The 22555-nt window shown below is 39.0% G+C and overlaps 1 protein-coding gene across 6 annotated transcripts in view; it reads right to left on the bottom strand.

The window, feature by feature from the left end:
• Positions 1-18457, bottom strand: part of PLA2G12B (phospholipase A2 group XIIB) — a 31146-nt gene extending 12689 nt beyond the window's left edge. For 3 of the 6 annotated variants that reach the window (XM_065922553.1, XM_065922549.1, XM_065922550.1), the window contains exons 1-3: positions 18111-18457; positions 8658-8746; positions 4846-5011 (exon numbers count right to left, since the gene is read on the bottom strand). In XM_065922553.1, the coding sequence (XP_065778625.1) occupies positions 4846-5011; positions 8658-8746; positions 18111-18321 (466 nt within the window). In that variant the 5' untranslated portion in view covers positions 18322-18457. Of the gene's footprint in view, positions 1-2916; positions 4725-4845; positions 5012-8657; positions 8747-18110 lie in introns of those variants that run through there. The other 3 variants (XM_065922554.1, XM_065922552.1, XM_065922555.1) reach the window with 3 other exon arrangements.
• Positions 18458-22555: the final 4098 nt, after the last annotated feature.

The raw sequence follows: 22555 nt of genomic DNA on the forward strand, positions 1-22555 counted from the left end.
AGAGAAATATAACGGTTACTATACAAGACTACCCCAAGTAGTAGTTTGAGTAATTTTGAAGAGGCAGTGTATTTCCAAAGATAACATGATACCCAGAGGAAAGTTAGAAGCAGTGACCCAAATACAGAATTAAAAGGGAAAAAAAAAAAAAAGATTTATGAAAAGCTTTTCAGAGAAGCTTCTAGCCAATCTAATAAAGCAGAACACACTTTGAGATGCCCTCCTTTTATGGGGCCTCCAGTTCGAAACCATGACTAGCAATCAGAATCTCCCACATCACTATGCTCACTCCATGGAAAATTACATTTTTTTCCCAGAAGACTCAAATAACACTGTTATGTTTCCTATAGCTTTCCCTATTCAAGTGTGGGATAAATAACTAGGTGCATCTGTATTCATCAGGGATATTGGCCTGTAAATTTGTGTGTGTATGTGGTGTTCTTATCTGGCTTTGGTATAGGTAAGGCTGGCTTCATAAGACTTGTTTGGAAGTTTTCCCTCCTCTTCAATCTTTTTGTTTGTTTGTTTCAGTTTGACTGCCCAGTCTTAGTTGCAACTTGCAGAGTCTTCACTGCCACATGCAGGATCTTTAGTTGCAGCTTATGGGCTCTTAGTTGGAGATGTGGAATCTAGTTTCCTGACCAGGGATCAAACCTGGGCTCCCTGCATCGGGAGCACAGAGTCTTAACCACTGAGCCACCAGGGAAGTCCTGTCTTCAACTTTTTGAAAGACTGAGAGAGCTTCCCTGGTAGCTCAGATGGTAAAGAATCTGCCTGCAATGAGAGAGACCCAGGTTCAATCCTTGGGTTGGAAAGATTCCCTGGAGAAGGGAATGGCTACCACTCTAGTATTCTTGCCTGGAGTATCCCATAGACAGAGGAGAGGATTGGTATTAATTCTTCTTTAAATGTTGAAGCCGCTTAAATAGCCGATTAATTTTTCTTTGAATGTCGAAGCCACTTTAAAAGTGAAGCTATCTGGTTACCAACTAGGAACCTCATCTGAACCTAGAGTTCAGGGATTTTATTGGGCGTCAGTTACATAGGTATATGATGCTTATGTGACTGATTTCAGTCACTGGTACTCCCAGACCCCCAGAAGGAAAGCAGGTATTCACCATAAAATACACTGATTGTATAAGCCATCTAGACCAGCTGGTATAGTTTGGCTCAAGATCTTAGGCATCCAAAACATTTCATCAGTCAGAATTTTCCAAGAGTTCACTTCCCCAGAGCTGATGAAGGGCTAGTCACCAGCTAGCATGGCTAGAAAATAGCCATTTCTTGGGAATGTGCAGAGTTTTAATAACCCAGATCTTTTGGGTTAGACACTTTCTGTGTAACATGGAACATATATAACAACAGAAATCAGAGATGAGAGAAGAAATGGTAGAGAATAATGTTCTTGGCTAAATTTGAAGCATCAATTTCAAAATAATGATGCAAGTTTTTTCATGTCTTTTAGTATTTTTTGTAAATTTCAATGATTTCTCTTAAGAAATAATGCTTATTAATAATTTTTTTGAAATTCGATGTTTTTGTTAACTTCATGTAGAATTTATCTCTAATTAAATTAACATATATAGAAATTTTCCACCTTTTAAAAAAAAAGTGAAACCATCTGATCCTAAATTTTTTGTTTGTTGGGAGATTTTTGATTACTGATTCAGTTTCCTTACTAGTAACAGTTCTGTTCAATTTTTTCTATTTCCTCATGATTCATTCTTGTTAGGTTGTTTGTTTTGAGGAATCCATCTGTTTCTTCTAGGTTGTCTAACTTGTTAGTGTATAATATTTCATAGTAGACTCTTATGGTCCTTTATATTTCTGTGATATTAGTTTTAATGTTTTCTCTTTTATTTCTGATTTTATTTTCACCCCCCTTTTTTTTATTCTTGGCAAATGTAGCTAAAGTTTTGTCTAATTTGTTTGTCTTTTTAAAAAAATCTCCTAATTTAATTGATCTTTTCTGTTGTCCTTTTGCTCTTCATTTCTTTTGTTTCCACTCTGATCTTTCTTCCTTCCTTCCTTCCTTCTACAATCTTTGGACTTAATTTGCTTTTCTTTTATTGGTTCTTTGGGGTGTAAAGTTAGGTTGTTGATGTGAGATCTTATTTCTTGATGTTGACATTTATTGCTATGAACTTTCCTCTTATTAATAGAACTGCTAGGGAGGGATAGTTAGGGAGTTTGGGGTTGACATGTACACACTGCCATATTTAAAATAGATAACCAACAAGGACCTACTGTAACTCAGGTACCAACAGTGAACTCTGCTCAATATTTCGTAACAACCTGATTGGGAAAATAATTTGAAAAGAAAGATAAATGTATAGGTATAACTGAATCACTTTGTTGGACACTTGAAACTAGCACAACATTTTTAATCAAAAATACTCCAATATAAAATAAAAAATTAAAAAAAATTAAAATAGATCCAAATAAGTGGAAATAAATCCATGTTCAGTGGTCAGAAAACATAATTTTAAGATGGCAGTATTCCTCAATTGGATCTACAGAGCCAACAAAAGTCTTATCAAAATTTCACCTGCCATTTCTTGAAGAAATTGACAAATTGAACCTAAAATTCATGTGGAAATGAAAGAGATACAGGATATCTGAAAAAATCTTGAAAAAGAACAAAGTTGAAGGACACTTCTTGATTTCAGATTTTACTACAAAATTAAAGTAATAAAAACAGTGTGGTACTGGTATAAATCAATAGAATTGAATTGAAAGTCTCGAAATAAACACTGCATTTATGACAAATTGATTTTTTTTGACAAGGGTGCAAAAACAATTTAATGTGGAAAAGAATAGTCTCTTTCAACAAATGGTGCAGGAACAAGTGGTGGGAAAGAATAGTCTTTTATTTAACAAATGGTGTATATCCATATACAAAAGAATGAAGCTGGATCTCTTTCTTACACCATACAGAAAAATTAACTAAAATGGATCATAGATTTAAATATATGAGCTAAAACAAAACTTTTAGAAGAAAGCATAGTGACTTTGAGTTTGGCAAAGCCCTTTTACATATGACATCAAAAGTACAAGAAATTCAAAAGATAAGAATGGACTTAAGCAAAATGTAAAACTTCTGGACTACAAATTATATCATCAAGAAAGTGAAAAGTCAACCCATAAAATGAGAGAAAGCATTTGCAAGTCATATATCTCTTAAAAGATTTACATCCAAAATATATAAAGTGTCTTATGACTCAATAATAAAAAGAGAGCCCAATTTTAACGGTGGCAAATGAATAGACATTTCTCCAAAGCAATTATTTAATGGCTAATAAGCACATGAAAAGATGCTCAACATCATTAGCCCACAGGGAAATGTAAATCACAACCACAATGAGATATAACTTCACACCCAATAGGGCCTATAATAAAATAGATAGATAATAACAGGTGTTGGCAACGATGTGGAGAAATTGGAGCCTTAATACATTGCTGGTGGGAATGTGAAATGGGGTAGCTATTTTGGAAATCAGTTTGTCACAAACTTAGCAAATAACCTAGAAATTCCCCTCCTAGATATATATCCAAGACAAATGAAAACATGTCACCACAAATACTTGTAAATAAATGTTCATACCAGATTTATAATAGTCCAAAGTAGAGACAACTCAAATGTCCATCAATTGATGAAAGAAAACTTGTTTTATCCATATAATGGAATATTATTCAGCAATTAAAAAGGGATGAAATACTGATGCACACTACAATATGGATAAACCTTACCAAATGAAAGAATCCAGTCACAGAAGACCACATATTTGTCGTTCCATTTATATGAATTGTCCAGAATAGCAAATTTATAGAGACAGAAGACTAACGGTTGCCTAGAACTAGGCAGGGGAACATTGTGGTGAGACTGCTAATGACTCTGGGATTTCTTTGTGGAGTGATGAAATTGTTCTAAAATTTATTGTGGGGAGTAACTTGACCTGAGCCTAGATTAGCAGCAGGCATTTTTCACCTTTTATAGGTACAGATAGAAGATAGGAAAAAAAAAAAAAAAGAAGATAGGTGCATTTACAGAGCCTCATTAATTATTCATATTTTCAAGTCTATGCACATTCACTTTAGAACAACACTCTAGACATTGACCTATAACAGGATCCAAGATTCTTCCTGTGGCTGACTTTCCCAGTAGCATAAAGCCAGCTCTTCATAAGCCTGAATTTCAAACTTTACCATCTAAAAGTATGCAACATTAATACTTGGATATATTGTTTGGGCTTCAGAAACTAAAGAATTACAATTTTCCTAAGATAAATTAGGAAATTTAAGATAAATTAGGAAAAAGAAATGATAGAATCACTGCTAGAAGTTAGGCAGCTAAGCAGTCATTTTTAAATAATTATCCTTGAGGAAATAGATAACTTTACACAAAAAGAAGATAGGTTTTTAAAAACTCTTTCTCTTACTGAGAACAAAATAAGAAAAAAAAAAAAAAGTTTCAACCCAACCCCATAGACCTATACAGAATAATTCCTGATATGGAAAATTATTTAACAGTGGAATGGATAATGAAAGCCAGTTGGGCAACGCTTGTTCTGGTCTTAGAGGATAGATTTTTATCCTCTGGGAAGGCTTTGGTGTGGCCCTGTCCATCAGGAGTGGCGCCAGCAGCTCCTGGGCAGGACAGCAGGAACTTTCGTGAAGGATTGCCCAGAGTCTCCCTTCCCCCTTGCTTCATTGGTCACAGAGTTCTATAAAGAAAGATCAGTGAACTCTGATGGTCTCTTTGAGTAAAGGGGCTCTGGTTACATTTCTGTGTGAAAACAGGTACCATCCTCTCTGCTCACAGGTCAATGCACTTAAGATACCTACCTTCCACATTGGAGACAAAGCCCAAACTCCGTTTAAGGTCAGAGCAGATAGAGTGGAGACACCATCGGAATTTTGCATCACAACGATACTTGTTGGCACCACAAGTGTCGTAACAGATGTCCAGCTGGTTGCAGCACTTGGTCATTGCTGGAATGCCCAAGTCCATCTGGAAAAAAGTGAAGGAAGAAAATGCCACGTTTAGACCAAGGACCTTAGGCAACCTTGCCTACCTTGTTCTCAAATTCCTGTTACAGATTCAGATCAGTTCAGAAGCACCAGATGACAGGAAAGAATACATCAAGTTGACAGTCACAGGATGCTAAGTTTTGATCATGATCTAGCCATTAGTTTAATAACTTTGAACGGGCCCTTTTTCTACTTTTTCTTTTAGATTTTAGTAGTTTTCAAATTCACAGGCCACTATGGAGCTAAAAATAGAAAATCAGAAAGTTAAGCAAGAGGACAGAGCTTCAATACTTCAAATTCAGCTAAAACCTTTACTGTGTGAGTTTTTTTTTTAAACCAAAGATTCCAAGGCTGAGAAGTATGAAAAATTAAACCTTAGTTCACAAAGAGGTCACCAGGATTTTGCAGAGACCCATTCCATGCAGCACTGTTTTAAGTGTGTGTATCTGTTTGTAATGTGTTGGGGAACAGAGTAGGGTATAGAACATAGTTCCCGACCACAAGGGGACTACAATCAAACAACTTCTAACATATATATACACATATACATTTATAAAGTATCCTATAAATAATTATAAATCTGTCATAAACTAAGTTCATAGACTTCCACACACAGAGATATCAAATGGGAATTTTTGTAGAGGATTATTAGATGAAGGTATATTTAAGATATAACAAGTAAAGAAAGGAAGTGATAAGTAAATCATATATAAGCAAGTCAACCAGTTTGTTTAGTCATTCAAGGGTCTTATCAGTGTGATATATGTTTTTTATTATATGTACTTTTTAATTAGGGAGAAAGACAAGTTGATAGATGGCCTTGACTTCCAAAGTAACAAGTTAGATTTGATTGGGCTTCCCAGGTGGCATAATGGTAAAGAACCTGCCTGCCAATGCCAGAGACATAAAAGATGTAGGTTCCATCCCTAGGTTGGGAATTCCCATTCGTGTATTCATGACCTGGAAGAGGTCATGGCAACCCATTCATGTATTCTTGCCTGGAGAATCCCGTGAACAGAGAAGCCTGGTGGGCTACAGTCCATAGTGTCACAAAGAATCAGATATGACTGAAGCAACTTAGCTTGCATGCACTTGAAGAGGGAAGGGACATGGTACAATAAGTGATTAAAGAGAAGTAATCATAGGAGAACAAGATGGCGAAGGAATAGGTGGACGTGGAGTACATCTCTCTCCACGATTACATCAGGAATACACCTTTAGACACAGAGATGCATGCAGAACACCAGCTGAGAGCCGACAGGAGTACCTGACCAGTAGAAAAGAATATATAGAACCACACAAAACTCCGTAGGATGAAGGAACTAGGGGGAAAAACAGGAGTGTTGTAAGCCCTTGGCCAGTGGGGGAACTGAAGCAGGGATCCAATCCCCACATCAGGGCAATTGTCTGAGTCATAGGAGAAACATTTAAGGTTGAGAGTGAAAGAACTGATCTGTGGCAGCCTAAAGGGGATGAGAATCAGACAGTCCTTGCTGCAGCCATACATACCCCGGACAGGGACAGGGACGCTGGTCCCCTGGAAGGTGTAGCAGCTGGGAGCTGGTGTTTAGGGATTGTGGAGCAATACCAGGGCGAGGGCTACTGTTGACTGCAGAGAGAAAGATGGGGGCAGGAAGGGGGTACGGATGTGAGGAAGGAGACTGTGGTGGGAAATGCCTGTGGAGGAAAGCCAGGCAGCCATGGAAGCAAGGTGATACTGCTGAGTCATGTGGAGGGGGTGGAGCCATCACCATAGCCTCTCTTTCTCCACACACCAGCATCTGCTGCTGAACAATAGAGGCTGGCCCATCAAACACCTGAGGCGCTGAACTACAGAGTAGGACCCCAGCCAGGGGGGTCCCTCTATCTGCCTGATGCACCGAACAACAGAGAAAGGTCCCAGGCAAGAGAGCCCTCTAAGTTCCTGAATGGGTACAGCTATGGAGAAAGACTGGCCAAAGAGGCCTTCTGATCACCAGCAACAACAGGGATGACCCAGAAGGATGGGATGGGGAGGGGGGTTCAGGATGGGGAACACATGTAAATCCATGGCTGATTCATGTCAATGTATGGCAAAAACCACTGCAATACTGTAAAGTAATTAGCCTCCAACTAATAAAAATAATTGGGGAAAAATAAAAAAGTCAAAAAAAGAAAAAAGACTCTGATAGGGTCATAACTCCTGCAGCGGAGGCAGTCCGTGTCCCTGCACACTTGGCATCACCAAGGTCCCCACAAGCCAAGCAGTTGTGCCACCTTCACGCTCAACTCTCACTGGGGCAGGGCTGCCACAGGCAAAAAGAGTCTTGCATCTCTGTGCACAGGGTCACTTTGGTAGTGTCTGACTTTGCAGCTCTGCAGACTGTGGCCTGCCAGGCTTCTCTGTCAGGGAGGGAGGTTCTCCAGGAAAGAATACTGGTGCATATGGGCCAATACTGGTTGCCATACCCTTCTAGAGCATTATGTTTCCTGCTCCTCTAGCCACCAACTCTCCTGAGTACCTGGAGCTGCCAGAACCCCGCAACCCAAGCAGCTGCACCACCTCCACACTTGGCCCTGAGAGGGGCAAACCCAAGTCCTCCAGGGCAGCCTCAGGAGCAAACCCCAATGGGTGACCCATATCCCGAGGTGTAAAAAAAAACTACAGTTGAAATCCAGGGGCATTGTGGCTAAGGAAGAAGACCCAAAACCTTCCCACCAGCTGTATGAGCTGCAGATTAAATCCACACAATCAATCAGGCAGACTCTGTGTCTGTGGAATATGTAAAAGGTCATTGAGAGCTCCCACAAAAGAAAATGCACTAGTTCTGATAACTGTGAACACTGGAGGCAAGAACATACAAGAGCAGGACCAGCTTAGAATGCAAAACAAGATATGAAATCCTTCTACAAATTTTTACATGAAGCTTCTTTTCTAAAGTGAAAAAGGTAAAAGGGTTTCTGAGGGGTCTTTACAAAATTAATTATTACTTGTTTTTTAGAGGAAGCTGATAGTTTGAGAAATAGTCAGTGGCAAAGTGAAAAATGTTTTAGCCAGTAGCTGGTTGGCAGGGGACGATATGTGTGTGTGTGTGTGTGTGTGTTTACAGATTTCTTTTTTTATTTTATTTTATTTTATTTTATTTTATTTTATTTTATTAGTTGGAGGCCAATTACTTCACATGTTTACAGATTTCTATGGTGCTAATACTCCAAACATGATTGATTTAACAGTTCAGACATGAAGTCGGCCACTTGCAAAAGTCCTGAGGTTACAGCAATCAGCCCTCACTGGTCAGTACCAGCTTGCTCCAGTACATCTCTAGAAAGTCTCACCAATTTGAAGAAATCACACTTGTCTGATCTATTTCAAATTAAGTTATGCTTGGTTTGCTAAGGCTCAGCTGATGTTTGCACTGGTGACTTCAAAGTTCACTACCCAATGGCTAATCTGAGGGACAGCTGCATCTGAGAAAAGGATATCAGATGCTTTCTTTGAAAATTATCTCCTTTTCTCTGTATCCAGTTTAAAATACTAATTATATTGCTCAACCATATTCCTTAAGTGATGAGTTCCATCAGAGAGGCCTCTTAGATTAGCCTTAGTCAAAACCAGTCAACTAAGAAAACAATGGTGGTGTACATACTCTTTCTGGTACCTTGAGACCCAGGAAATAGGAGCTGCAGCCATTGGGCTCCTGAGGCTTGTAGCCAGGTCTGGGCATTGGTGTCTTTCCTAGCAGGGGAAAGAGAGGAAAGAAGCAGGAAGAAGTGTTTAGAAATGAAGCATTTGGAAACATTCATCAAATAAAAATTGTGTAAAAGTATACTCAACTTTTCCTTTAAAAGTCACTGCTCATCACTGACTTAAATTAGGTGGTGATGATGACAGTGATGATATCATAAAAAAGTAATAATCTCCAGACCAGACTGGCACTTTTCTCCCAATCTTGAAGACTTTTACGAGCATTTATTTACTAACAATTCTAACATTTCTCACATGGGTGACCTTGAAGATGAGGTCCATGGCAAACCAAACTAAAACTTAAGGTCTCTCATTCTTCTATCCACTGTAAGACCACATACTATACACAAAGACCACCACCTGATCATACACTTAAGGGATCAGAATTAAAATAATACCACAAACATTTTTAGAATAGCTTGAAGGAAATTTTGCAAGATTCCATAAATGTAGACAAAGCATTATTTACCAAAATACAAAGAAAACATGCCTATACAATATTGTAGTTGTTTATGTCATAGAACTAAGGCAAAACTGTCTGAAAAGCTTTGAATTTCTTGGTTTCTCCTCCATGGCTTTTGGGTTATTTTATAGTCTTGCAAATATATACAGAGAAGCCTTGTCAGTGTATCAAGGGTAGTCATTATAGAAAAAGATAACCTTGACCTTAGATGACCTCAGAACAGTCATCTGCAGTGAGTATTTTTATGCCGTTATCCAGGTAAGAAATATGGGACTAAGAAGTTTAGTAACTTGCCTGAGTCATATAGAAAGTGGGAGGAATTGGGATATAAATCCAGTTTTCCTGTTTGTCTCCGAAACCCATGCTCTTTCCCCTCATTCCTCTGCTTCTTATAGGAGATGCAAGACATAGAAAAAGACTGAGGAAATAAGCCAAGAATTAATCCTCCAAGTGAGACACGTGGCATTTCTTCTTTCTCTTCTGTAAGTTTCTCCTATCAGGTATTTTATTCTTAATTATTTTTTATTATGAACTATTTCAACACTAAAGTCAGAGAAACAAATACCTATGTACCCACTACACAGAGACAATGAAGGTCAATGTTGCCAAACTTGCTATAAATTTTTTTATGCTTAATTAAATGTTATAAGTATAGTTGAAGTCTCTTTACACCCCATCTTTCTGTTTTAAGTTTTAGATGCTAAGTCTATGCTTTAAAACTCTCCCTCCTTTTATTCTTAAAAATTGTCTTGATTACTCTTGGACATTTACTCTTGCATATGAATTTGAGAGTCCACTTATTACATTCTACAAGAGACAGCATCAGGATTTTTATTGAAAATACATTGACTTTACAGATTAATTTGGAGACAACTGAATTTCTTAGAATATTCTAAATTTCCAGATATGAGCCTAATATAGCTTTCCATTTACTTAGATCTTTATGTCTTTCAATAGAGTGTTATAATTTACTCCATATGCTTATTATATCTCCTACAAACTATATTATTCAGATGCTTAAACAAGACAGAATATCTTAAGAATATCAGGATCTAAAATTAAGGTTCAGAAGGCTGGAATGATGTCTGCTCTTTTCTGGAACCGAGGCTACTTCTAACCTTCTGCTCTACCAGCCCTGGAATGTAGCCCTGAGTCCCATGATCCAAGATGGTACTTCAACCAACACATCCATATTACAAATAGCAGAATGGAAGAAGGAGGTAAAAAGGTCAGAGGCCCTCTCTTTAATAACCCATTCCAGAATGTTACACACATCACTTCCTCTTACTTCCCTTTGGTCAGAATGTAGAAAAAACAGGGACAATAAGAAGTCTCTGCCATAGTCTGTTTGGGTATTTGTTGCTGTGGTACAACGTGTTTATAAGACAGTGGTTCAAGATAGCTCTCAGTTTTCCCTGTCCTGGTGTATTTATACCCGTGTGTACTGTCCTATGGTTGGTCTGTGTGACCAACAGAATATGGCAGAAATGGAAGTATGTTGCTTCCAAAATTACATTTTAAAAGACTACAAACTTCTGTCATAGAAAGGTCCATGTGGCAAAGGACTAAAACCTCCTGCTAACAGCCACATGAGTTTGGAAGGAGATCTCCAGCTTCAGTCATATCTTCAGAGACTGTAGTATCAACAGACAGTGTGACTAGAACCCTTATTAGAAACTCAGAGCCAGAACCACCCAGAAGAGCGTTTAGATCCCTCACCCTGTGCGATACAATAAATGTTTGTTAAATGTTTGCTATTTTTAGCTACTAAGTTTGTGGGTCACTTGTTTCTCAGCAATACTTAACTATTGCAGTTGCCATTATGATTTGAGTCTTTTTTCATTACATCTTTTTCTACAACAGCTTTATTGAGATAAAATTCACATATTATATATTCACTCATTTAACATAATTCAGTGGGTTTTAGCTGTGAGACCATCACCATAATCTAGTTTTAGAACATTTTTATTATCCCAGAAAGAAACCCAATACCCATTTTTAGAAAAATCTCCATCTTTCATGTTCATCCTCGTTGTAGCAGGTACCAGTACATATTCCTTTTTATGTATGAATAATATTCCATTCTCTGGATCTACTACAGGTAGTTTATTCATCCACCGTTAATAGACATGGTATTTGTTTCCATGGTATTTTATTTTTTGGCTATTTGTGAATGGTGCTGCTATGATCAACTGTCTTCACGTGTTGGTTTGAATATCTGTTTTCAGTTCTTTCGTGTATACGTACCTAAGGAGTGGAATTTTGGGGTCATATAGAAATTCTGTTTAACTTTTTGAGGAACTATCAGCCTGCTTTTTTCAGCAGCTGTACTATTTTGTATTTCCACCAAAAATATACAGAAGTTTCAATTTCTTCAGTCCTCACAGTTTCACTACAGTGTATCTATAAGTGGTCTATATATCCGGAACAATCTGAAGGCTTGGGGTCTTTCACCTCTGGAGAATTCACAGCCCTTGTCTGAATTTTTAAGTTTCTTCATTCTCTATAATTTATCCTTCTGGGTCTCTTTCTACTGAATGGTGAATCTTTTTGATCCTGTCCTTCTTGTATCTTGATCTCTCTTTTATATTTTCCCTATTTTTCCCTCTGTATGGAATTTTTATTAGCTTCATCAATTTATTTTCTACTTTACTAATTATCTCTAGGTTGACTAGCTGCTAGATTATCCAATATGTAACCCATCCACTGAATTGTTTTCTTCTGATGACTATAATTTTTATTTCTGTGAGTTCTATTTAAATCTTTCTAATCTATGTATTCATTTTCATTGTTTTATTTTTTAATTACATTTTCTATCCTTTTATGTCTTTAATAATTTCAAATATTATGATTTTTTATCTCCAATCTTTCAGATGCCCTTTCATTTTTTAATGTCCACTGACTCTCCCTCATTGTGGATTATCTTTTCAAATGGTATGTAGTTGTTTTCAGAAGGGCTTGTTTTTCTAAAAGAATTCCTGTGCCCTGAGTCACATACTGCAGAGTAGTCCCTAATAGCTTTTGCTGTGGCTCTAGGAGACTGAGGATAATTGAGACACACAGGTATTTGTTAATTTCTCAGCTTGGGATACTCATACCAGGCCAACTGAAGAGATTCAGATTCCTCATCTGTACATAGAATATGCTTCAGGTAGTGATTTTTTAGTGGGTATTCATTCCTCCTCCAAGCCCCACCCCCAGGTGGAGAGAAAGCATCCTTGCTGCTTCTAATCCCTTTTAAACGGACTAGACAGTTTCCCAGGCTCTAAACTTTCTGCAGACTGTTCAATTCCAACTTCCCAAACCTTACAATTCTTCTCCTCTCTCTGTATGGTCACTAAAGCACATTCCTCAGCCCATGGAGTCAATATATAATGTTCCAGGCTGACACCTCCAAGGACCACAGCAGCACAAGCCCCTGCTACCACTCAGTTTTGTGTTTCCTCTTCATTTCGGGAACTTGAAGGTTTCCCTTTATTTTTTTCTAGCTTGAGCGTATATGTATTTGTTTTAATATTTAATTTTCACTCAGCCTTTCTTATTATTTGTAATGGAAGTGTCCTGTACTCGTTGACAGAGTCTGCCAGCCCACCAGTGATTCCTCCATTACTTTTCAAAGGCCTTGAGAAATATAACTTAGTATTGATACTCTACTAACTTGTTGTGTGTGTGTGTTGCACTGGGAGTAGGGGAATGGGTAAAGTGTATTAAATAATACTAGTAATCAAATTATACATATGGAAATAATGACACAATTAAATGCGTATTATCTCTCGGAAGGGAGACTATGGTGATTTTATTTCTTTGGGTTGTTATTTTGCAAATGTTCTACTTATACTAGGCTTATAGAAATCAGGGGGAAATTTTCAGTAAACAAACAAATGTCTAAATTTAATGGTGAAATTTAACTCTTTTTCTGTTCAAGGGTTTTTGCCGCAGACTCAGTCCAGTTTCCTGAGTTACCCTCGGCTTTTTTTGGACTTAATAACTCACAGAAGATAAAACTCCCAGTTTGAAAGATAATGGGTCACCAATTATAGATGTGTCCTACCTGGCCTGCTATTGATGACAGTTACTTTTATTGTATTTAATGTTTCATGATAGTTGCAGAAAGTCTGTTGAGGAGTGAAGCTTGAAATAAAAATTCTAAGAGAAAAGGTGATGGTTTGAGTCCAGACAGAAATTATGTACCAGATTCGCACGTTACTGTTGGAGCAGATTTGAGTTGTGTTGAGTCTTTTCAGTTTGATGTTTTGAGTCTAGGCATCAGTTATGCACGATGTCACAAACTAGTTTTATTTGGGGTTTTGGCTACCTATAGGAGACTGACCACTTGATTTTCTGGATCAGCTTGGCAAATACTGGTCCAAGTCCAGCCCATTGGCTGTTCTTGTATAACCTGCAGATAAAAATAATTTTTATATTTTTAAATGGTTGGGGGAAAAGTCAAAACAAGGATAATATTTTGTGACATATGAAACTTGAAATTGAAAATTTAGTGCTCATAAAAATTCTTTTCAGAACACAGCAACACTCATTCATTATGTATATTCGCCACAGATGCTTTCACAGAAAAACAAGCCAAAAACTGTTTTGATCTTGATGTGAGGATGGTCCTTTAAGCAAAACAAAAAATGCAGAAGATATAAGATATAAAGGAAGTACCGATAGACTTGCTCTTGTGGAAATTTAAAACATCTGACTAAAGTGAAACACCACAAAAACACTTAAAAGACAAATAAGGGAGTTAGGCATGAAATGAGAGTTCTACCATCAGACAGGTCCACTACCTTCTGAGCCCATCCGGTTTTTCTCTCTGTCACAGTGAAAATGTCTGGGGTTTATCACCCAGGTTAAGGGTTAAGCCACACGGGAGGATGTATACTTTCTCCCCACGCAGCTGGTTCGGCAGAGGCAGCTCTGTGTTCCAGCAGGGGTTGACCTAGTGGTCAGAGTGCTGAATTTGAAGTGCACATTTTGTTTCCTGCCAGAAACCCTCAAACACAGCATGAGGAACACAGCAAGGGGGCAAAACAGAACTGTGATAATTTAACTGAAGCAATAAACTCTATTCCAGTCTCTAAAACAGATTCAGTTACTGTATGAGGTCAAGTGAGCAACTTGTCCCAGAGATTTGTCTGGGACAATCCCTGTTTCAGTATTTAAAGTCCTTCGTCCCAGGAACCACCGCCCCCCATCCTGGCAAACCTCGACAGTTCATCACCTTTCCTGAGAACAACCTTTGCCCTCTAAGTCAGTAGCTCTTTCCTTTTTTCAGGCTATACATCCTCTAAGAATCTGAGGAAGGCTGTGAATTCTTTGCCTGGAAAAATACACAAACTCACAGGTTCATAAAATTCTGCTCTAAAATTTCAAACAGGTAAAAAGTTCTCTAGAAAATAAGAACGCTGATGTTTAAGGATACCTGCTTTTCTAGAACTTAACCCAAGAAGAAAATTATCCTTTTATCCAAGTGTGACAGTGTGCATGATAACTGAAATCATGATATACAAGACACAGAAACTCTGCCCCAGAGACCTTCATAAAGGCACAGGATATCTAAATCATCATCTGATGATTTCTTCCAGAAGCTGAGAGGGTGTTTTCCAGCCACTGGGATTTCTATGGTTTTTAATTTTATATTGAAAAAGAATCGGAAGAATCTGATTGCATAGTTAACTTGTTCTCCAGACCATCTTTCTCAAACATTTATAAAATTTGGTAACTGCCATGCTCTACTTGGTAGCTTGGGTCAGATGTAAAGAATCTGCCTGCAATGAAGGAGACCAGGATACAATCCCTGGGTCAGGAAGATCCCCTGGTGAAGGGAATGGCTACCCACTCCAGTATTCTGGCCTGGAGAATCCCATGGACAGAGGAGCCTGGTGGGCTGTTCCAGTTCATGGGGTCACAAAGAGTTGGACGCAACTGAGTGACTTTCACTTTCTAACAGCACTAATTCTTATATATACAAGATTCTTATAACAATCTTGCAAGATAGATATTATTAACATTAGATATAAACATGAGGAAACAAAGGTTGAGAAAGTTAGGGAACTTGTCCAAGGTCACTAGCAATGAGATGTCCTGCACCCCCCACCCCCAGATCAAACCCTTGATTTTTTCCATCAAAGTCTGGTTCAAAGACCATTTGTGCTGTCCCGAGCACAGCCCTATTGAATCAGAATCCCTGAGGTGGGAGAGGCAATCATGCTCACATTAGTGCAGACTCCTGAGACCAGGTGTGTGTACCATGTATGCTCTTGATTCATGTTGACTCTCTATATTTATAGCCCAGTCCTTTGGTAAATGCAGATTTTGTGTGTTAACATGAAAACAAACTGTAGGTAGAAAAAGTGTGGCAAATAGTGATGACAGGCTAGCAGGATACAAGCACAAATTGCCTGTCTGAATAACTATGGGCTGAAGTTCTTCCAGAATGATCCCTTAAATAGTGTTGTCTGCTTTAGCTGCAATTTGTAATCACCTGGGAAACATTAAAAATAATGATGTCTGGGTCCAACCGAAGGAGATTCCCTTTTAATTGATTCGGGCAGCAAGTGTTTTTTAGAGCCGCCCAGGTGATTCTAAGTGCTGAGTGAGGTAGGAACCACTGTTTTAAGTTGTGATAAGCACCTACGAAATGGCAATTTTTCTTATAGACTAACTGTTGCTAAAGTGTTCCTCCTGGAAAAAAGAAAAAACTGCAATTTTTAAAGGAGTTCCCCCACCCCCACCCCAAGTGCGATCCCAGGATCCTAGCAGCAGCAGGATCACCTGGGAACTCTTAGAAATGCAGATTTTCTGGCCCCGCCCCAGACCTACCCAATCAGTATACGAGGGGTGGGGGTGAGGCAGTCTTTTTAAACAAAGACCTTAAAGGGATTTGCAGCACAGGCAAGTTTGGGAGTCAGTGCTTTGAAGAAAGTGTTTTGCACAAGAAATGTGTCACAAGGCAAACTGTAAAAGAACAGTTAGTTATTAGATGTTATCTGTTCAAAAGCCCGCTTGATTCTCAATCAACTTGAGAAGATAGTTCGGGTGCAGCCTTCAGGTTCTTGGCTCTCTGCATTCCAAAGGTAACAAGGTTTAACCCCCTCTTTCCTATATGGTTTTCAGGTCCCTCTTTGGACAGGTTCCATTTTGCAGAGTGACTGGAGTTGCTTGCGACCCTGTAATCTCTCTGTTGACTATTCCCATCCCCCAACAGTGATTGCTGCATCGACTGACCCAGGTGGAAACTTGCACCAAACTTTGCTGAAATCTGTTAATGCCATTTTACTAGAAAAGAGGGTTTGGCTCTTCTTTCCCTAAAGAAAGAGAAAAGAAGAAAAAAAAAAAATCCTGCTGTTATCTATTTGCTAAACCACAGACTTAATAAGTCTTGTGTTGCCACTAGGGAGGAAAGGAGCACCTATGTTTATCAAATACCTGGAGTTAACCCTTTCCTGCCTCATCCATGCAAACTCGGTGAGCATGGTCTCTGTGACAAGGCATCTCTGCATTTGTCCAACACACCTTGGATAAAGACGTGGCTAGCAGTCCAGGTGGGCCCTAGCACAGGTTTACTCTATGGAATCGTCAAAGAGATGCTGCAGCTTCCTTTTCTCACTATCTCCCTCTGAGGTTAAAGCTTCTATTCTGTAAAAATTTTGGTTCTGGAATGTTAACCACAGTCTCTTAGTCACTTTCAGTTTGTAAGAAGAGATTCCCCCTGCTCGGGGGTAAGAAAGGAGTGCAAGACATTGGCAGAGCCCAGCAAGTGTGTGGCTTTTTTGAGTCTCTCTCCAAGCTGAGTTTTATCTGTTGTGTCTGGAGAGAATATTTCTCAAGTGTTTTCCTTCTAGGCTCAATCACCATTTTCATCTCTTAATCCCTTGATGAGAACATTTGATAAACTAAACAATGAAATGGATGCTGTTAGGAGACTGTGTATGCTTTCAAAAACATTTTCTTTGGAAGTTACCCCTTGCCTCCCAGCTGTAAGGTCCGGGGCCCCGCTTTCTGCTCCCATTACACTGAATTCCAGTGTGGGGGAAAGCAAGAACGGGCCTCAGGGTCTGCTGTTTTGCAGCTAGGCCTACACGCAGCTTCCCTTATACCCTCTTTACAACTTGGGCGAGGTAATGCTCCTACCTATTCAGTTCCACATCCAAGACCAGGCCTGAGGGGACAGTGTGGTCACTCAGGGACTGATCCCTGGTGGGCAGAGGCGGCTGGCAGATGCCCATCTTACTCACATAAGGCCTGCCATTGCTGACTGAGGCAGGGACAGCTCTCTTGGTGCGGGGTGGGGTTGGGATGGGGTTGGGGGTGGGGGTGAGGTTAGGCAAAGTGATCAGAGACTGACACAGTTGGGAGGAAGGTGTGAACTGTATGAGGGGGAGAGGAGAATTCATTTCCAAGCTAGACACAGAGTGACTGAGGAAGCTCAGAATTTTCCCTGAATGATCAGCTTCAGTTTTCAGCCCCAGGAGGACCTCACAAAGACATCACCTATTCGTTTTCCTCCTTGCCACCTTTTTCTAAGTATCTACCTGCCTCAAAACAAACCCATTAAAATGGCCCCAGGGAACAAGTATTGCAAAACTCCTTGGAGTAGGTTTGCCAGATAAAACACAGGAAGTGCAGTGAAATATATATTTCAGATAAACAATCAGTAATTTGTCATTATAAGCATGTTCCAAACATCTCAAATATTTTAACAAATATTGGTTGTTTATTTGAAATTCAGAGTTCACTGGGCATTCTGCATTTTAATTTTCTGAATCTGGCAACTACCCTCTAAGAAGTGGATAACAGGGAAAAAGTGCATGACAGACTGTGGCCCTGCTCGGGCTGTTCACAGGTCCACCAGCGATAGTTTCACAGGAAGAGAAACCGTGCACTCACCGTATCGGCACCTGTACTGACAGACGCCATTTTTCCCTCCCAGCAGCTCCAGAAAGGAATCGAAGTAGCTGTTGACAGATTCGAAGCTGCCCCGGATGTGCCGAAGGCCCCAGTCTGAATAGGACTCCTCTGCGTCAGGGCTGGTGTCGCTCTGCGCCAGGCCACCAGCCAGGCTGAGCCACAAGATCAAGAAGCTGACGGCTGGCATCATTCTGTAGCCAGGTGGGTGCTGAGGTCCCCCTCAAACTCCCCCAGCCAGTGTCCCGGGAAGTCCAGGTACGCAGCCCACCGGCCAGATGCCAGGCAGGACTGGAAAAGGGATACCTGGAATGCTCAGTCTGTGTGTTCCCCAGAGGTGGACTTTAAACACAGCTCCGGAGGTTAGGATGAGATCAGGGCAATTAGAAAGGGCGAAGGTTAGGCAGTAGGAGGGCCTATCTGGGGGACGGCTAGTGAGAGAGCGAACCCTTCACAGTGGGTTCCCCGGCCCTGGAGCAGGGAAGTTAGTCAGCTTCTGGAGGCATAAGCTGTGGAGCAACCGGAATTCTACCCCAAACAAGCTGGTTAACCTACAGATTAGTTACAAGTTTGGTCCCCCAGGACCAGCCTTTTGACACAAAGGGCCTGGCCACACCCCTAAGCCTGTCACCTACAGACGGTGTTTAGTGAGCTACAGGAAGATGTATAAAAGACTCAGGAAACCCCCAACGATGGCGAGTCAACAGTGCCACCTGTACCAGTGGTCTGGGTATTGTCAGAGTTTGCTCTAAGTGTCTGTGAATGCGGCGTTCAGATTTAGCACCCCGCCTTCTGTGTCTGTGCCTGCTTGGCTCTCAGACTCTGTCCTCTAATCTGACAGAGCTCCCCATCATAGCCAACCTACTGCTGGGGCATTTTTGCCTCCGTATTTACAGCAGTATTTTTATTTACACTCAGCTGCCTCTGGTGTATACAGGTTGAGATAAAACTTGCGGAACTCGGCACTCAGTATTATTCTTCCATTGAGTTACTCAGAAGAGAGTTTATCAGAAACACTATTTGAAATTTTAGGCTTTAAAAATGTTGACTGAAGTCTAGTGTTTTGGTGTCCTCTTCAGTTTATACTTTGCTTTTAGTCATGTGAAGAAATAAATTTTATCCATGAAATCACTAGGCTAAAAAGTAATAACTATGCATCAAATGAGTCATTTTGCTTCTCTGTCAAGTCTGGAAATCACAGAAAATAGTGAATTAAATTTCTTCATTGTAGATAAGAAATGTATTTGTCTAAAGACTCCAGTAATGGTACTCATTATAAAATATTTCATATGAACAGCAGCAATGTCACCAGTATTTTAAAGTACCTATACTTTTTCAAACCATTGTGTGTATGTGTGTGTATTTTATTTTCACATCAGTTCTACAAAGAAAGGTAAATCCCATATCCATTTGAGAGGTGAGAAAACTGAGATACAAATGACTCAGTCAAAGATAAACAGGCTATCAAGGCTGAGAGACAGAACCAGCTATATAACCAGTTAAAATGAAAAGTGGAAACTCCTTTTCAAAAAGCAGGGGAAATTGCCATTAAAGGACCTAAAATAGAAAGTTTTTTTCTTTAAAAAAAAAAAAGTTTTATTGTTTTATAAATATTGGGTAATAGTGATAACTGAGTAACAGTATAAACTTATAAAGTGCAAAAATATTTTTGGTGTCGTAGTTTTATATAATATAATATGTAATACTTTATTAATGTATGACACCTTGATTATTTTTCTCACTTTTCTGCAAATTCATTTATTAAGTCATTAAAATTTATACTTTTAATAACTTCATTTCATACAATTGAAAACATTGCCAGTTGCTCTTGGCAAATGAAAGGTCTCAGATACTTTTTGATAATTTTTAATTTTGAGAAGGCTCTGCTGATCCAGCTGTCACTGCAGTTATTAAAAGTATCTCTTCCCCATTTCTTGATACCTTAAAGTTTATTATTATTATGGTAAATATTATTTATTCATATTTACCATTTTAACTGTTTTTAAATGAATAATGCAGTGTCCTTAAGTACATTAAAGACATTCACAATGTTGTTCAGCTGCCGTCATTATCCATCTCCAGAACTTTTTCATCATCCCCAATGGAAATTATGTATGTTAAACAATAATTAACCATTCTTTTCCTTCAACTTCTGGCAACCACTATTATCCTTTCCGTCCCTATGAATTTGACTGTAGAAGGTACCTCATAGAAATGGACTGAAACAATATTTGTCCTTTTGTGTCTGGCTTGTTCCATGGAGCATGTTTTCAAGGTTCATCCATGTTGAAGCTGTGTCAGTACTTACTATTGTGTATATGACGCTGCTGTGAAATTAGCATACAAATCACTGTTCGAGTCAAGTCTTTCACTTCTTTTGAGTACATAGCTAAAGTGAGTTCTGCTAGATCAAATGGTAATTCTACATTTAACTTTTTGAGAAATCATCATACTGTTTTCGACTGTGGCTGCACCAGTTACATTGCCCTCAGCAATGCACAAGGGTTCCGATTTCTCCATATCCTAACCAATGCTTGTTATTTTCCATTTTGTTTTTTGGCAATAGTTATCCTAAAGAGTATGAAATAGTATCTCATTGTAGTTTTGACTTGTATTCTCTAATGGTTAGTGATATTAAGCACCTTTTTGTGAACTTTTTGGTCATTTATATGTCATCTTTGGAGAAGTGTCTATTCAAGTCCTTCTTTGCCTAATTTTTTTTCCTCAGCTTCATTGAGATATAATTGGAATATAACATTATGTAAATTTAAAGTATACTTTATAATGATTTGATACCTATCTATACAGTACAAGGATTACCATAGTGGGGTTAGTTAATACCTCTATCATCTTACACACACACACACACACACACATACACATATTCTTTTTCAGATTTTTTTCCCATATATATAAGTTATTACAGAATATTGAGTAGAGTTCCCTGTGCTATATGGGAGGTCCTTATTAGTTATCTATTTTATGTATAGTAGTGTGTGTATGTTAACCCCAAGCTCCTAATTTATCATTTCATCCAACGTTTCCCGTTTGGCAACTGTTAAGTTTCAAGATCTGTGAGTCTGTTTTGTAAATAAGTTTGTATCACTTTTTTACTAGATTCCACATTTAAGTGATATCATATATTTGTCTTTCTCTGACTTACTTCACTTAGTGTGATAATCTCTAAATCCATCCATGTCGCTGCATATGGCATTATTCTGCTTTTTTTATGGCTTAGTGATGTTCTCTTGTATATATGTGCCACATTTTTATTCTTGTCGTTGGACATTTAGGTTTTTTCCATGTCTTGGCTGTTGTAAATAGTGCTGCAATGAACACTGGAGGGCGTGTATCTTTTCCAGTTATGGTTTTCTCAGGATATATGTCCAAGAATGGGATTGCTGGATCATTGGGCAGTTCTATATTTAGTTTTTTAAGGAAACTTCATATTATTCTCCATAATGGTTGTACTAATTTACATTCCCACCAATAGTGTAAGAGGATTCTCTCTCCTCCAAACCCTGTCCAGTATTTATTGTTTGTAGATTTTTTTGATGATAGCCATTCTGACTGATGAGGTGATACCTCATTATAGTTAAAAAAAACCATTTTTTTTAATTGGAGGATAATTGCTTTACAATATCGTATTAGTTTTTGCTGTAATGCAGCACGAATCAGCTACAAGTGTATATGTAGTCCCTCCTCTGACCCTCCCTCCCAGCCCACTCCCATCCTACCCCTCTGGGTCGTCACAGAGTGCCAAGCTGAGAGCTCCCTGTGTTCCCCAACAGCTTCCCACCAGCGAGCTATTTTACACAGGGGCGTGTACACATGTCAGTGCTGCTCTCTCGATTCTCCACACCTTCTGTTTTCTATATCTCTGTCTCTATTTCTGCCCTGCAAATACTTACATCAGTACCATTTTTCTAGATTTCATATAGATGTTACTATATGATACTTCTTCTGACTTCATTCTGTCTGACAGTGTCTAGGTCCATCCACATCACTACAAATGACCCAATTTTGTTCCTTTTTGTGGCTGAGTAATATTCCATTGTTTGTATGTACCACAACTTTATCCATTCATCTGTCAATGGACATCTAGGTTACTTCCATATCCTGGCTATTGTAATAGAGCTGCAGTGAACCTTGGGGTGTGTGTGTTTTTTCAAATTATGGTTTTCTCAGGATGTATGCCCAGGGATTGTTGGGTCATAGGGTAGTTTTAGTCCTAGTTTCTTAAGGAATCTCCCTTCTGTTCTCCATAGTGCTGCATCAACTTATCCTCCCACCAACAGTGCAAGAGGGTTCCTTTTCTCCACATCCTCTCCAGGATTTATTGTTTGTAGAATTTTTGACTTTGATGGCCATTCTGACTGGTAAGAGGTGATACCTCATTGTAATTTTGATTTGCATTTCACTAATGA

Source organism: Muntiacus reevesi, chromosome 2 (assembly GCF_963930625.1).
Source record: "Muntiacus reevesi chromosome 2, mMunRee1.1, whole genome shotgun sequence".
In the NCBI taxonomy this organism is placed as follows: domain Eukaryota; kingdom Metazoa; phylum Chordata; class Mammalia; order Artiodactyla; family Cervidae; genus Muntiacus; species Muntiacus reevesi.